At 42.4% G+C, this 16,023-nt stretch overlaps 1 protein-coding gene across 1 annotated transcript in view; it reads right to left on the reverse strand.

The window, feature by feature from the left end:
* Positions 1–1,053: 1,053 nt before the first annotated feature.
* The window catches only part of iqgap1 (IQ motif containing GTPase activating protein 1), a 36,187-nt gene continuing 21,217 nt past the window's right edge, over positions 1,054–16,023 (reverse strand). The window contains exons 12-37 of the mRNA XM_026377737.1: positions 15,724–15,887; positions 14,861–15,021; positions 14,621–14,745; positions 14,286–14,449; positions 10,775–10,865; positions 10,517–10,684; positions 10,284–10,426; positions 10,033–10,203; positions 9,859–9,942; positions 9,432–9,503; positions 9,095–9,164; positions 8,637–9,001; positions 8,288–8,451; positions 7,962–8,186; positions 7,512–7,652; positions 7,333–7,417; positions 6,215–6,447; positions 5,932–6,064; positions 5,663–5,765; positions 5,282–5,417; positions 5,112–5,199; positions 4,565–4,774; positions 4,307–4,473; positions 3,411–3,533; positions 2,764–2,872; positions 1,054–2,645 (exon numbers count right to left, since the gene is read on the reverse strand). Of these exons, the coding sequence (XP_026233522.1) occupies positions 2,532–2,645; positions 2,764–2,872; positions 3,411–3,533; positions 4,307–4,473; positions 4,565–4,774; positions 5,112–5,199; positions 5,282–5,417; positions 5,663–5,765; positions 5,932–6,064; positions 6,215–6,447; positions 7,333–7,417; positions 7,512–7,652; positions 7,962–8,186; positions 8,288–8,451; positions 8,637–9,001; positions 9,095–9,164; positions 9,432–9,503; positions 9,859–9,942; positions 10,033–10,203; positions 10,284–10,426; positions 10,517–10,684; positions 10,775–10,865; positions 14,286–14,449; positions 14,621–14,745; positions 14,861–15,021; positions 15,724–15,887 (3,809 nt within the window). The 3' untranslated portion in view covers positions 1,054–2,531. The remainder of the gene's footprint in view (positions 2,646–2,763; positions 2,873–3,410; positions 3,534–4,306; positions 4,474–4,564; positions 4,775–5,111; positions 5,200–5,281; positions 5,418–5,662; positions 5,766–5,931; positions 6,065–6,214; positions 6,448–7,332; positions 7,418–7,511; positions 7,653–7,961; positions 8,187–8,287; positions 8,452–8,636; positions 9,002–9,094; positions 9,165–9,431; positions 9,504–9,858; positions 9,943–10,032; positions 10,204–10,283; positions 10,427–10,516; positions 10,685–10,774; positions 10,866–14,285; positions 14,450–14,620; positions 14,746–14,860; positions 15,022–15,723; positions 15,888–16,023) is intronic.

Consider the following 16,023-nt stretch of genomic DNA (forward strand, 5'->3'; position numbering starts at 1 on the left):
CAGTGCTCACAACATCATCCCTTTAACCCACTGTTAAAGTTCAATTTATATCAGCTGAGAGCACAAGCTTCATTTAATAGTAACATGTCCCAAAGTGTACAGACACTGTCCAATAACGTGTAGACGTGACTACTACACACTGTGAAGGTACACTCCCTCTCATGTAGTCTGTTGGAACCTGAAACAGATCAGCAGCTCATTTCATCAAAGAGTAAACTGGAGCACTTCAGGTGCTGGTTTGTGCGAGCTGCCATCAGACCAGAGGACAGATGTTGAGCACTACTGTATAATCACACACATATCATATACACTGACCCTCTACAGTCTCCAGATCTCAGGACTAAAAGACTTTTCTGTGAGAATAAAAGCTGTGGACCAGCTTTTTGACCAAATGTGGCACATGGTAACTTGAATTTTACAGAACACACATTCCTGTTTTACACTGCATTATGTTGCTTATATACAGTTTGTATTGTGTTAAGGATTTCTCTACATGCTCTAAATCCTAAACTATTCATGTTTTATTTCAACTTTATCTACAGGTTAGAATTGTATTACTAAAAAACTAATATGCACAAAAAGGTGCATCTTTACATAGTCTCTCACTGTTTTCCAGGAATTTTATTATGTATATTTTAATTATAGCCTTTTTAATGGCAGCTCTCTATCTTGTGTAATGTTTTATTTTAGTTATGTTATTCAAATACCTTAATTTCTTTCCTCTTAACCTGCCTATATGCTGCTGTAACATGCAAATCTCCCCCCAGGAATCAATAGTCTTATGTTTATTCAGGTAAAAGGTGGCAATGCCACAATGTACAAATAGCCCTTTGCAAGTAGAAGTCTGCAGGTATTATGACCTAGATATCTACATTAAACTATTCTTTATGAAGCAGAATGTGTTTTGTTTGATTATCATTACTGATGCATTAAGACAAAGGTAGAGTTTTAATGTTGCCGGTGGTCGAGACTTGAGAATTAACTGTACTAAATTACAATTAGTTAGTGTTTACTGCCCATGACAGCCTGCAGAGCTGCACAACAACTGGCAGATAAGGGACAACACTGCATCTGGTAAGCTTTATTCTAAAACAGGTAAAATACATTAGATGGAATGAACGAGAGCCCACAACATCCAGAGAGCTCGGCCTCCTCCATTTCAGTGTCAACTTCTGATCAGCAAAACTATACACGAGACACATAATCCACATCTACTTCAATGAGTCTGTGTGGAATCTCATCTTATAACTAATACGAGAAACACATACAAATTAGACGGTGTAGAGTGACATCTACTGGACACAAGTCTAGTTAATGTAATACTGCACATCATCAAGCACACTTACATGATCTGTCGTAGGCTTTGCAAACATCAGCTACAGTATATATAAAATATAAATAAGGGGAATTTTGTCAAATTATTTTCAACAAGACATAAAAATCTCAGCATTCAATGTCCAGCTTGCATGTCCAGATCCCATCTTATGTTTTACAGATGTTTACTAAACTGAGTTTGTAATGTTAACAATAATCTGTGTTTCAGTACAAGACAAACAGCCCATGAGAGATATACAAAATATATCATTTCCATGAAGTCATCTGGGAAAGCTAATGAAAAAGCACAGCTGGGCAGCTCTGTGTGCTAGAAGAGCAGGAGTGCCACGTTCAGACAGCAGATCAGCAGGGCTGTAGTCACGGTCAAAGACAAACCAATATACCGATGTGTCAAAAAACACGATGTAGCCAGATTAGTGTCAGCATAGACTGGATCTGAGTGGTGCAACATATTCAATTTTAAGTTAAACACACTGGATTCTTTTATTTATAGTTCTACAGTTTGAGCATGGTGCTGAGGTGGGTCAACTCCAAATCAAGAGACACAAGCATACTGAAATTTAAATATGCAAAAATAAAGTTGAAATTTTTCTTCCTAATTAAGTCTCAAGCAACAGAACTAAATCACAACACAAACACAAAAATGCCCACAAGTCCAAGACATGGTGAGAATTCGCAAAATGGCGTCTCATGTACTACAGCCCTGCTGAAAAGGACTTCAGCACATTGGTTCTGGCAGAAGAGATGTTTAGCAGGTCTTTCTCAGTCAGATATGTAGATGAACTAACAGCTAGGAAAGACATAAAACATTATCTCTTTACATAAAACATATATATTTTTTTATAATTAATCAAAGCCCATGCCAAAGATATTCATAACATTTAAAGCAAAAATTACAAATCTTAAACCTCTGACCTAGCTGCAGCAGCAGTTAGATGGTAAAGAAAAAGACTCCAGCGAGCTTCAGTGGTGTACTCGCCCGAGTCACACAGTGGAGTGTTCCATTAAGAATAAAGCAGAAATGATGATAAACATAATAAAAATAATGCATATTAATTCGCATAGCCACATAAGAGAAGTGCAGTAGGGAATGAGTAGAAAAGCCAGGATGGTTCAGGTCAGGGCTTTCTGCAACCCTCGATGGGTTTTGTGGTTATATCAGTGTCTGTAGCCGCATTTCTCCTTTATTATTTTTTTTATTTCCCATAAAATTTCTTGTTGAGCAGGAAAATGAGCAGGTTGACGTTGATGGTGGCCCTGTCGAAGAGCTTCATCACTGCTACGCCTTCATACTGCAGCTGGAGGAGATCCTGAGAGACAAAAACACAGAAACGTGAGTTAAACTCACAGCAAACCTCCCAAATGTCACCGTCTCAGTTACTGTTGTAAAAGAACAGACTTTATTGCTGTATGAGAAAGAAACAGCACCTGATATTCTAACTGTACGGTCTCCAAGTGCACGCCCATGAGCTTGGCTTTCACATCAAACACTCCGACAGTCTCCGAGGGAGAAATCTCAAAAATAACATTTTTGAATCTGTGAAGAGAGAAAAGTAAACAGAAGATTCAGAAATGTGGAGAAAGGAGTAACTACACAACGAAGCACACAACAGATGAATGGAAACACTGGTTATTGAATTACACTGAACTAAAACACATTTAAATATCAGCTAATCAGGGTGATCTTGTTCAACTACAAAGAAGCTTCATTTGATGCCTCTGGTTTGGTTCATTGTCCTTCTCAGTAACTCAGCACCGCAGAATCCTGGTTTCATTTTTTACATTCTACCCCTTAGAAATATTTTGAATATTTGACCATTTATGTTTGGGATCTTAACAAGGTCCTGGTTTCCCTACACTGCTCTCTGAACGTTCTGCTGCTTATCTTGAAGCAGCCTCTAAATCCCCACTCAGGGGCCTCGCATCTCATTGTTCAAAGGTCAAAGCCCAACTGTAGTAATCTGAGGCCTTCACATTGTTATTGCCTAAAAAATATTCTTACCTATTGATGTTTGTGGAAAATACATGCTTTAAACTTTGAACCTTGCTTTTGCATTAAAAGAAGCAGAACTCACTGGTTGGGCTGCAGATCATCTATTGAAATGAGCACGCCTTTCTCATGGAGGCGAGCGGCGGTGTATTTCTGTGAGACCTGTTTACTCTTCTTGGCCTTGTTGTCGCCTGGTTTCTTTGACAACCTGTGAATAGAGAGAAAAACAAGTGTACAATACAAAATACAACCTCTTAGCATAAATCAACCTTCGTGTGTCGCCATCTGACAGCTAGGCTGCATCTTCAGCTTTCCATGTTATTCTTAGAAATATTTCAGTGTAGCTTTTGTGGAAAGTTTATTTTCACCGTGTTGGAGGAAAAGATTGATTCTTATTCATCAACATGTTTAGAAACAGATTTCCATGAACTGAGCTGACACCTAGCAAATTAACAATTTATTCTGACCTTGACTTGGTGTTGATGTTTGCAGTCTATTTTTGATCAATACACAGTTGACTCCACGTGAATGTGTTTCATATGCAGGTGATTTGACCAGTAAATCATTTCAGTTTGTGTTATTAAACATCTCACTAAAGGGCATGGGGTCTCAGATCTGGATCCATGAACCATAATGCATTTGTTTTCTATCTGACCAGGCTGCAGCTGTATTTAATTGCATCCTGATGAGACATCCAGATTCAAAACCAGCAGGTGTCTGAAGATTGTGAGTCACAGCCTGTCACGAGTAACCCAGCTCCGACGTTTGCACAAATATGACACAACTCAGAAATGTAAGGAAGTAATGTTGCCCCCATACTTAAGACCGGACCGGTCCAGTCTAGTCTGCGGTCCAGTCTGATATGCTTGTGCACCTTAATTTTGCTCACAGGCTGATACAGATTAAAATTGTGGAGCTGCAGTATGAAGGCTAAACACAATACATGTGTTGCGATATGCTTTATGACTGAAGGCCACTCACTTGCCCTTGCTGGCCAGGTTGTCCATGCACGTCTTGATATACTGATTGTAAGAGTCAATCTGCACATTGTAAAAATTGGTCTTTGAATTCAAAGCTGCGTTGGTCTGCTGGAGTTTCACCAGCTCAGCTTTCCTACGCTGCCGATACCGCCTCTGATTTCTGATGTCCTGTAACACACAAACGCAAAACAATCAACTCTAACTACACATCAGACACTACAGTCTGTGTCCATCCACAGTAAATGTGGATATTTTTTACCTTGGCTATGTCATTGATGAGATCCTGATAGCGGTTCTCTGGGTGAACCTTCCCCAGCTCTGCCAGCCTCTTCAGATTGCTCTTGATCTTGTCCTTCTTCCCCTGTAGCGTCAGGCTGTCGTCCACCACAGGCTTGACCTGCTTCATCTTCTCTGGAGTCTTAGCATCTCTGACAGCCCTCCTCTGCATGGCACGCTGGTACTCTGCTTCCTGTTAACCCGACAGATTAAAGTTTCACATTAATCAAATATCCAGCAACCAAATAGCCGACACACTAAAATACTGTAAAATGTCCTATGTATAAATACATAGTAATATTCCTGTTTCCTCCGTTATACTCCACCATAAGTGGAATGAGAACTCTGATAGCTTTTCAGAGAGGCCTTTTCTTTTACTCCTGTTTGATAAGGAAGTTCCTGTTTTGTGTCATAAGGCAACACAGTCATTTGTCTGGATATGACTAAAGACCATCTGGTGAGATTTTAATTCAACCCTATTCTTAGAGTTATCATCCCAGCAGTGACCTGCACTCTATCTAATTACTGACCTGTTCTGGAGAGGCTGTTGAGTCCAGGATTTCAGTGAGTGTTTCCCCAGGCTGGAACCGGATCACATCCACAATGAGTCTCTTGGTGCTGGAATAAGAGTTGAGGGAGATGAAATCAAAGACATGACATGGGATTAATTTGTGAGTCTTAAATCTCAGAATGAACTTACTTGAGCAGGAGAGTCTTGGCGTCCATCTCTGCATTGGCCTCACCGGGGACATCAAATTTATTAGCGAGTGTAAGTGAAACCTCAGTCTTCCCCATCTGCTCTTTGCTGGGGTCATCAGGGGGGAGAGGATTTTCACCTGTACGTGAAAAATAACAGGGTGACATCTAAACACCACTTTTTTCTTTTTAAAGTCGTGATGATGATGATGATGGTGGTACTGGGGATGAACACATGAAAACAACTCAGCCTGCCTAGAATTAATCAACAGGGAGCTAAACAAACAATCTTCTCACACTACTTTTATATTTTGCGATGAGGTTTAATCCTTATTTTTGAAACTGGGGCTTTGAATGGAACCACAGTGTTTATGGGAGCACTCACCAATAAGCGACTCTACAGTGGGAACCTCGCCCAGGTCCTCCAGCAGCTCATGAATTGGGTCATTGTGCTCTGGAGCGATGGCATCCTGATGATCCAGCAGCAGCTAACAGGACAGAAGAAGCGAGTCAGCATGTTTGCCATAGGACGACTCAAACAGTACATGAACAGTTTAGGTACTGATTGACAAGAAACATATTTGAGTATGTGTACTTTAGCCTGCAGCGCGAGTGATTTTAGACAGAAAGAGCAAAGGTAAAGTTCAAACTCACTGTGTGAGTATTGATAATCTCTCCAATGGAGATGTAGATGACAGGTTTGGTGACAGTGACTAAGTCAGAGTACTGATCCACATTGAATTTATCTTCCAGGGAGGGGACGTCACACGCAGCAAGGAAGAAACGCCTGTGAAAAAAGATGGAAGGATAAAGTCAGACAACATAAGGAAGGAAACCGACAAAGAAACTGACTACCATCATCCTTCAGTTCCTCGGTTCCACATCTAATAATGTATTTTACATCTGCTTTATGTTTCTATAAAAATTAACATCTGACCTGAATTTCTGATATGAGGCGCTGAGATATTCATTGATGGGATTGAGATGGGCATTGTCTCCCAGAAACATCTTATTGGAAGCAGCGTGCTGCAGCATCTTGGCAACAGAACCCAGGTTTCGACGCTGTTCGGTGGTCAGCTGTCCGCCAGCCGACATCTCAATGATGTCAAATGCATCAGGCGCCACGATGGCTGGGTTCATGTAGCGGTAATACAAGAGGTTCCCCACAATCTGACAAGTCAAAATCCAATGATCACAATCAGAGAATACGACACAATATTCAAAACATACAGTGGCAAGAAAAAGTATGTGAACCTTTTGGAATTTCATGGTTTTCTGCATTAATTTGCCATAAAATTTGCTCTGATCATCATCTAAGTCAAGAGTATTAACAGATATAATGAGCCTTAAATAAATAAATAAAGTATTAGACCTTTTTTTTCTTAAAAAAAAAATACTATAGTGGAAAAAGTATGTGAACCCTTGAAATTTTTGGATACACTTGGGAATTCATCCTCCCTTCAATCACTGCAAGTTACAGTGGTTCTTGTCAGTCGAAGTAGCTCTAGTCCACACGTCCAAACTAATTTTCTTCCAGATATGCAAATACCTGACTCCAATTAGCTTTTTGATACTCTTGACTTAGATGAAGTGCAGATCACATTTATGGCAAATTAATGTAGGAATCTACAAAATTCCAAAAGGTTCACATACTTTTTCTTGCTACTGTACTTAGAAACCCATATTTGTTGGTGTCTTTCTATTGTAGAACCACGAAGAGTGACAAGAGGTTAAAGAATTCAGATTTGAGATTTAGAAGATGAAACTGCAAAATGAGGGAGAGTTGTAGAAGAAGAAGGGCAGAGCCTGGAGAATGGCTCACCTTAACGTCAGCAGACAGAGAAGCAGGAGACCCCGACAGAAAGCCTGGAGCTGGTTGGCAAGGTGGAAAGAATAGAGCAACAGCAGAAAAAGAAAAATAGGAAAGACATGTAAAACTCAGGGTAGGGGGAGCAGGACTGAAAATCTGTAGAGGAAATGTACATATATTATGTGAATTAGGTGAACAGTCCCTTTAAAGACCTTCGGGCACAGAGTGGAATTAAAGATGCACACCTTGAGCAGCTCATCCTCGGTTGCATCTGGGAACTTCTCATGGAGTGTGTCCTTGAGCACCTTGGAGATGAACCTCATCCCGTATCTGACAGACAAAGTCAGACAAAACAGGCAGTGTGAGAGCAGCAGGGTGAGGCAGTGATGTGTGCAGACGGAGACGCTGTAAGTGAGGAACTCACGGGATTTTATCCACGGACACGATGATGGCAGACAGGAATTTGTCAGTGATCGTCTTCATGTTCTTGATGGAGGCTTCCAGTCTGTTCCTGACCTCCTCGTGGGCCATTGCCTGTTCGGGTGTCACGTCATAAGGCAGCTTACTGTTGAGGACAGAACAGAGGAAGGACGGACACGACGGACATGATGTTAAAACACGCTGCACAGCACTTCTCCAATGTACCACACCATTATCAACTTCTAGCTTTGAGACCTGCACCTCACTGTGTTTCAAAAGGAGAAAAACTAAATTAAAAAACTCATTCTCATACTTTGAAATAAGCATGAGAATCAGTTCTTTAACTCAGGTTAAAATAATAATATTATACTACCGTACTGCAGCAGTAGCCAGCTGTAAGAGGGAGCTGGCAGCATTGTGATCAGACAAAAGAGGAAAACCTCATCCAGCTCACCTGGCCTCTCCGGTCTGTGTCTCCATCTGGTTGACCCAGCTTTTATAGATGTCCACCGGGTCGGTCTTGATGTTTAGCGTTTTGTCGTCCATGATCTCTTTGACAACCGGTGCCAGGATCTGCCTCAGAGCGTTCTGGCCCCGCGCACCTCTGTGGAAGCTCACGACCATCTTGATGACTGTAGGGTTTCCTGTAACAATCTCCTTCATCTGATCTACCTTTGACCTGTGGACAGTTGTTAGATGCAGCATGAAAACATAGTGAATTACTCTACTGTAAAATGTATGGTCATCAGTCATTGTTGTATTCATCTTAGCATTTCTCACTTGATCTCCTCCTGCAGGGCAGTTTTGAAGAGCTTGAGCAGCAGGTACTCTTCTCTCTGGTTGGAGGCGTAGTTATACAGGGTGAAGATTACAGAGTCCATGAACTTTGTGGATTTATTCTGAGGCATCTGGAAGATCAGCTTGGCGAGATACGTGGGGTTGGTCTGAAAGTAGGAAGAAATGAAGTTAGATATTAACAGACAGCGTTTGTCTTTTTAAACAACTGAAGCTTTGAGCATTTTTAACTTCAGGATCTATAGGCAAAGTGTTTCTGCAGCATCATATGAAAATGAATGCTTTAAAATAAACAAACACAAAGCATTCAAAGAACAGTGCACTGTATTGTTACCTGTAACAGGTAAAACAGGTACTGATAGGCTTCCAGTTTATCCCTCTTCTCCTTGCTGAGAGCCTTCAGGCCTCCCCGCTGCTTGTTCATCATCATCATGTCAGACAGCTGGGTCTTGTTCTTCTTGGTCAGCTTCTTGCTGTGGGACACCACCTCCTGCAGCGTGATCTTGTTCTTCACCAGCAGGCCGATCTTGATGTCCATCAGGTTCAGGTCGTTCTCCAGCTGCTGGTTAGAGCGGATGTTGGTGACCACTTCCTCGCGGAGACGCATCAGTTCCAGTTCCTCCTGGAAGTCCTGGTCGCTGTGGTCCAGCAGGTGGACGAACTTTCTCACCACCGCCATCGGAGGATCATCAGCACTGACTGTGCGAGGAAAGATTTAAGAAATGGGAAAGTTAAGAGACTAACTCATACTGTAGCAAACTGAAAGTCTGATCACGTCTGGGTTGGTCTTACTCAGCGTCTTGTAGTCGTCCCTGGCCTTGTTGGCTCTAATGAATGCCTGAATCTTCACCACATCATTGATCTGCAGTGTAAAAGAGCAATCACTTGTGTCATCAATAGTTCTCATTACAGACTGAGTCAGACTGAAAATGACTTCTCACGTGTCAGAGTGATAAACCTGTTTCCCTAAAGGCCTGCAGAACCTGGGTTAAATGTCAGCGGACGTGTCAGAAAAAATATATGTCCAGGCTACGTGATTTAGAGCTTTCATTAAATAACGAGCAAGAGTCTTCTCTTTCCTAAATGTAGTTTACAGCTAATTTTATGGAACAAGGCTACGTATACTCACATGGTCTTTGAAGTACTGAAGACGATCTCTGTATTTCTTACGAGCTTGGTGCATTCGAACCATGGACTGGATCTGAGAAAAACAAAAACAAATCCTTTAGTCTTACATGGATTTTTTTCATGCACAGCACATTTGTTTCCTGACAAACTGCAGTTTCTAAATCTAATATGTTTGTAAATGCAAAAATAATTTAAAAATATCATTAATTGTCAGAGTATCCAGCAAGAAATAAATCCAAATGCACGACTGAACATCCTTGAAACAGTTTCGGTGATTATGTCCTTGTTAGTATTACCACTGGTTACCATGTACACTATAATTCCTTCCTGATGTATTCTGAAGGTGCGGAAACCAGGAAACTTAGTAGGAAAAGCTAATGGTGATCCAAGCCAAAGAATGAATGGTGATATGTGCATAACAATTTCACCTTGACAGCCTCTGCATCATGGTCCTTCAGATACTGCTTACGGTCATTGAAATTCTTCTTCTGTTTGTAGCCCTTCCAGTGGGCCTGTGAAAAAAGCAGCATTAAGAATCAGTGAATCTCTTAGGTCGTTCTAGCAGGAAGATGTTGTGATGGTTGTATGCAGGTCCATCTCACCTGTATGCATGTAACAGCTGGCTCCTGAGATTTCAGGAAGTCCATCCTCTGCTTCAGGCCATTCCTCACCAGGTAGCCACGGCACCGAGCTTGCAGCTTGGTAATCAGAGTCTCATTGGCCAGCCACAGCTGCTCCCGATTGTAGGCTGTGGTTACCCCAGAAACCACCGACTGACGGGGGCAAAACAACCGGTTTAATGAGGCGTTAAAAAGCCATGACGGTGCATAGCACAACTGGGGCAGCAGCCTACCTGGATGTCCTCCTTGTTGAGCTGGGTGTTGTTCTGCAGGAAGCTCTCTGGCTCCACCCAAACACCCTCCTTGGTCTCCAGGTTATAATAGTAGTTGTGGCCCCCCTTCACCCAGTGTTTCACCCAGGCGCTTCCATTATCACCTGGACACACAGTGTATTTTATATCAGTAATGGAGAACAGCAGACAAAGCTCTTCATGATTTCCAATTACAAAACAGAACAATTTTTCACCTTTATTCTTTTTCTCATCTTTAATCTTGGCCAGGTCGTCCTGGTAGGTCTGGGCACACTCGGAGGTGACGCCATACAGTCCTGCCCCAGGGTTACGAAGAGCAGCCAGGGTCTGAGCTGCATCACCACTGTCCACTGCCTCGTTGATCGCCTGGATGGACTGAGAGACTGTGGACACAAAACACAAGTATCAGCATTCACTCTCTGAACCTGAGACATTAAAATTGTTAAGTGTGGCGTACGTGTGTGTATTCTTACACTGTAGGGCCTCCTGTGTGTCCTGGTTAGCCATGAGAATAGCATCCTGGATCTCATCCAGCCACAGCACAGCAGAGGGGTCCTTGGTCTCCTGGAGGAACAGAGAAAGTGCCTTTAATAATAAATAATGTGAGAAATGTGGGGAAATAAAAACATTCATGCACTTTTAAATCCTAGACTTCATGGCAACATTCCACCTTTGAAAAATTACAATCATCTGCAAAATTTTCAGTCCCATTAATATTTTAAATACCTGCACAGTGACAAAGAAGTAGTTATGAAAAAAGTTCAATGTTAAATGTAAATGAGTAAAAGTCATTTTGGTAGAAATAAATTCCATCTTCACGAAGGTTAATGGTAACTTTCTGTAGATAATAAATGATTTTCTCAGCTTGAACCTAAAAAACTAACAGTAGATATTTTGTTTGAGCAGGCAGACTTCTTATTTTATAACTCACAGGCTTCTGCTGATGTTTGTCTGACTATTCTCATATGTTATAAAAATACAACACATCACAGTTTGTCAGGAACAAAGTGTTCAAATTGTGTTAGTTCAGCTGCGGCTTTGTGTCTACAGTTTGATCACAACCACACCCAGTAGTCAAATTACAAATGTGGTATTGTATTCTGGTCTATTTTTCTGCTACTGTGGCTGCTGAGTCTCTGTGATGGACTCCTGCATTCATGACTGAGAAATCTTCTCTGTCCGGTCATGAAGGACTCACATCGCAAACACACTTTCAGCAGCTGTGTTGTTCCTGAAGCTGGATCCAGTCATCAGGAAACAGAAAAATGCACTGCACCACTGACAGGCCAGAGTGGCCACACTTCCAGGGTGGACTGTCAATATGCACTTTTCTTTAAACTAGACCACAACAAGAGTCCAGTAATCAACACCACAGTGTATTATTACATGTATGGACTGCAGTGATGCATGGCGACATCCAGATGGCGCACTGTTTCCACATTAACAGTGGCTGCTGTTGCTTTCTAGAAGTCAGTAAGAAAGTCAAAGGGTTTGGTTTAAGCCTACCTCTCAGTGCTCCGCCCCGTCTTACTGTGCTTTAGTATAGATGAGAGGAGGCGTGTGTGTGTGTTCGTGTGGGAGAATGTGTAAGAAGAGTGGGCTGGGTGTGTGAGGCCGATATCCGACTTATCCAAGAGGAGGGCAGCTGTCTGCCAACATGTGCAGCAGAATCAAACAAGCTCCGTCTTTACACACGGAGCTGTACCTGGGCGACTGTTGATTAGTGTTTGCACTTGCTCTAATCTGTGTTTGTGGATAATGAGTCACTGCAGCAGGCGGGACATGCTACACAGGGTGTGGTGCCAGAGCAGACAGGGGACTGGACGAGGATTTGGGTGTAGTTTGGTGTACTTCATCACATGTTACAGCACATCATAAAAATGGAGGAAGTGAAAGCTGAGGGGGTTGGGTAGTTCAGGTTTATTTTTTCATTCTATTCTCTTATGCACAGGACCCCCATTCGTAGAAACCAGGAACTCATTCATATGTTCTTAGGAACATACAACAACGGTGGTAAATTTGAAAATACACATACAGAACGAAGCAAATCACTAGACTGAAACTTGCAGTCCCAGCTGTGATTATTGCAGCTACAAAGTGATATCTATCAAAAGGAGCAGAGGGGACTCTACTCAGCTTGTTAGTCAGTAGAGTCTAGGCAGACTTCCTGCTGTTTATCTAGGCGCAGCCCTCAGCCCACAGTCAAAGCCAACTTCTGCCTAACTGTCTTTCTGACTAACTGTTCTAATACTGCACAGTTAATGAGGCATAACCAAGAAGCCAGTGACAAATTAACCTCAGGCGAGCTTTGTTGCTGCTTTTCTCCCATATTACTTGTAAACAGCTCTCTTGCAGCCTGACTACATCTTAAACTCGGACCATTCAGAGCCGTCACTGGCCTTCTGCTCCTTCCCTCAAAGCTGGGGAACACCTAACCGGCATCGGCCCTTTGAAGCCCAGGAACAGGAAGCTCACGCTGCTCTAACCACTTCCTCTGTCTTTAGCTCATCGCCTCAATAAGGAACATTCAGCAATCAACAACTAGAGGACGGTGTGTTTGTGCCTACGGGTCCGGCCAATTTAATAAAGTCTTCAGCTTTTGCCCTTTTATGGAAGCAAATGACTGAGGCCTGGCTTTGTTATTTCCTATGCCTGTGTAACCCACAGGGACATAGTCCCCCCCCCACATTTTTTCCTGTTTTGAAAGTGTGACAAGTTCATGCATGATGTATTTACGGGTTTAGATATAATTTATGACGTTGCCATTTAAAACTGAGTGGGCAAGAGCTAAGTAAGATGCCTGATGTTGATGAGAGACTTCCTTGCATTTGGACAAGGAAAAAACTGACTCTACTAAAGTGGACACACTGAGAACTTTTCTCTATTAACACATTGTGTTGTTAAGAAATCAGAAGGGAACCTGAGTAATAACCTCCTCTGCACCTTTGTGCACAGCATGAAAGCAACGCATTGCTCGTGCAGTGTGACCTCACCTGCAGCTCTGCTGGCCTTTTCCTCTCCTACAAAAAAATCAACCCCGATATGGTGCCTGTGAGTTAGTTTGCAAATGTGCTGCACAAACACACATTCAAGAACCGCCATCATCTGTTTGCTTGACTCAAGTAACGATAACACATGCAAATGAGTCAGGCAGCGTGCGGTGCTGGTGATCCGCTTTCGAGAAAGACTGGCGTGTTTAAATTCAGACTTTCTCCGGACATATGAGACTAAAGACCGTTTATAAAAACCAGAAAAGGAGTTGGGATTTAGAACGCTTCAGAAGTGGAGAAAGCAGAGAAGACAAATATAATATACGTGCCAGGAAGTGCGTGGGAGAAGAGATGATCACACCATGACATCAGCAGCCTGTTTGAGTCACATGTGGCTCAGAGGCCTGAGTCACATGGAGCCATCTGCAACTCTGCTGGTCCTGGGATCCCTTCGAGCTATGGCCACACATTCACAATAGTATATCTATACAGCAGCTCTACTCTTATCCAGCAGTTTATAATTTAACTAGTATATAATATTATTACATCTTTGGCCCTAACAGCTTGTTTAAGCAGGAAACGAGAAACTTACAGTTATGCTACAATAAATACACCATGAGTACCTACAGTATATTCACTACAATCTTTATATGTATCAGCAGGCCACATACTGTCCTGACAAGTTTTAACTTCATGAGCTGCAGTCTGGGAGAAGTCTGGAGGTAACTGTAACCAGGCGGTGTTTGCATGAAGTGTTTGCATAATGATCACCTGAATACCAGACACGCATGAAAAAGCAAATGACAGAAGAGAGACACGAGGACAGAGAACACCTGAAGTAAACTGCCTCTTCACCTAATACCTCATAATTTTCCCCCTTGGTGTGGTTCATCTGCACGGGTCTGAACACAATCGCACCAAGACCTTTAACTGGATGATCTGGAGCAGAACCTGAACCAAATCTGGACCCTTAGTGTGCAAAGGTGTGTCTTACGTGAGCCTTTTCTCTGCGGGCCTCCAGCAGTTTATCGTGGTAATGCTGAGCCACAGATGGGTCCACATCTGTGAGCTTGGCTGAAGGATTCTGCAGCATGGCCAGGGTCTTCATGGGATCCCCCTCATCCAGGGCCTCATTGATCAGTCCGATGGCAGCAATACCTGCAAATACACCATCAGACATGCAGACAAAGTCTGTCACCATGTGAACATTCAAGACATCATTTCACTTCAGAATTAGGAAAACACTTTTATCTCTGGTCCTGTTTGGTTTGCATGTTTAACACAGAGTGTTTGGGTGTAAATCAACAGGACTGTGTCTCCGGCTCTTACGTTCATGCTCTTCCTGCACAGTCAAGTTGACCTGGTCGATACAGGCCTGAATGTCGTTCCAGGTCAGATAGTCGCTGCCCTCAGCTCTGGCTGCCGCCTTCAGGCGCATCAACTCATCCATGTACCTGAGGAGCACAGTCTCAGATCAACAGCCTACCTCGACCCATTCAGAAAACACACGTTATTGTAGAGACAACGTGTCACTGGCTCCTCATGTTTGTTGTATGCGTGTCCCCTCACCTCTGTGCATATTCATCCGCCACATTACTGAGTCCAGTGACAGAGCTGGACAGCTGCTTCCAGAGGGCGCCTCGGTCTCCAACGTCCAGCGCCTCGTTCATCAGCACCACGGAAGACAGCATCTCCACAGCAACAAGCAGCTCGGGGTGGTACAGAGTGCCCTGCAGGACACAAGACACAAATTGACCTCATATGTCAAACTGCCAGGCAAATGTTAAAGCATTTAGAAAAGAAAAGAGGATGTTGTCTGGCTTTGTAATTCCACAGTTAAATCAGGCTGTTGAGATAAAACAGGACAGGTTACACACAGACTATGAAGCAAGTTCCGACTACTAAAAATATTTAAAATCTTTCTAAGAATAAAGATGATTGTTAATCTGTAACTAATCATTAGTTCTATTAATGAGTCTTATTATCAGATAAACATTACACAACTCATACTCTTGATATTCTAATATAGTTCTAATTGACTTTCTGTTGATTACTTTATCAGATGTTTCAGAACTACAGCACTAAAGTCCAACAGAGTAAACATTAGAGCGTTTAATAACTAAGTACTCATTTGGTAAATTATGCACGAAGGTGGTGAATTTGTTTTCATTTCAATGTGTCTCCGAGCGTTCTCAGAGAAACACAAAATAAACTCTGCTATCAACAGATAGGGCCACACCTGTGGTAATATAAACTGTCAACGTGTCAGTGTGGTTCTAACTGATGACGAGTAACTATTTTAGTTTTTTAGATCAACTCGTCAAGTAAACTGATTATATATAAACTGATTATATATACACTTTGTTTTCATGGGTGTAGTTCTAGTCCAGAATACGTGTCTGTTATTAGGGAGTGTGTTCACATCATGGTACCTCGGGGCTTTGCTGCTGCAGACTGGATAGTTCTCTCTGGTAGAGGTCTGCAGCTCTGGGGTAAACCTCAGGTAGCTGAGCATCAGGGTTCAGCAGCTCTTCCACTGTCTTCTCTGGCACACCTGCTCTGATGGCAGCGTTGATGCGTTCCACTGCCTTCAACACTGCAAACACACACACACACACTACATTATTGTAGATAAGTACTCAGATAGCAGGAAGGAGATCATGGTGCTCAGAAAGATACTGCTACTGCTACTACTGCTACTGCTACTGCTACTACTACTACTACTACTACTA

This window comes from Anabas testudineus, chromosome 3 (assembly GCF_900324465.2).
Source record: "Anabas testudineus chromosome 3, fAnaTes1.2, whole genome shotgun sequence".
Classification (NCBI taxonomy): domain Eukaryota; kingdom Metazoa; phylum Chordata; class Actinopteri; order Anabantiformes; family Anabantidae; genus Anabas; species Anabas testudineus.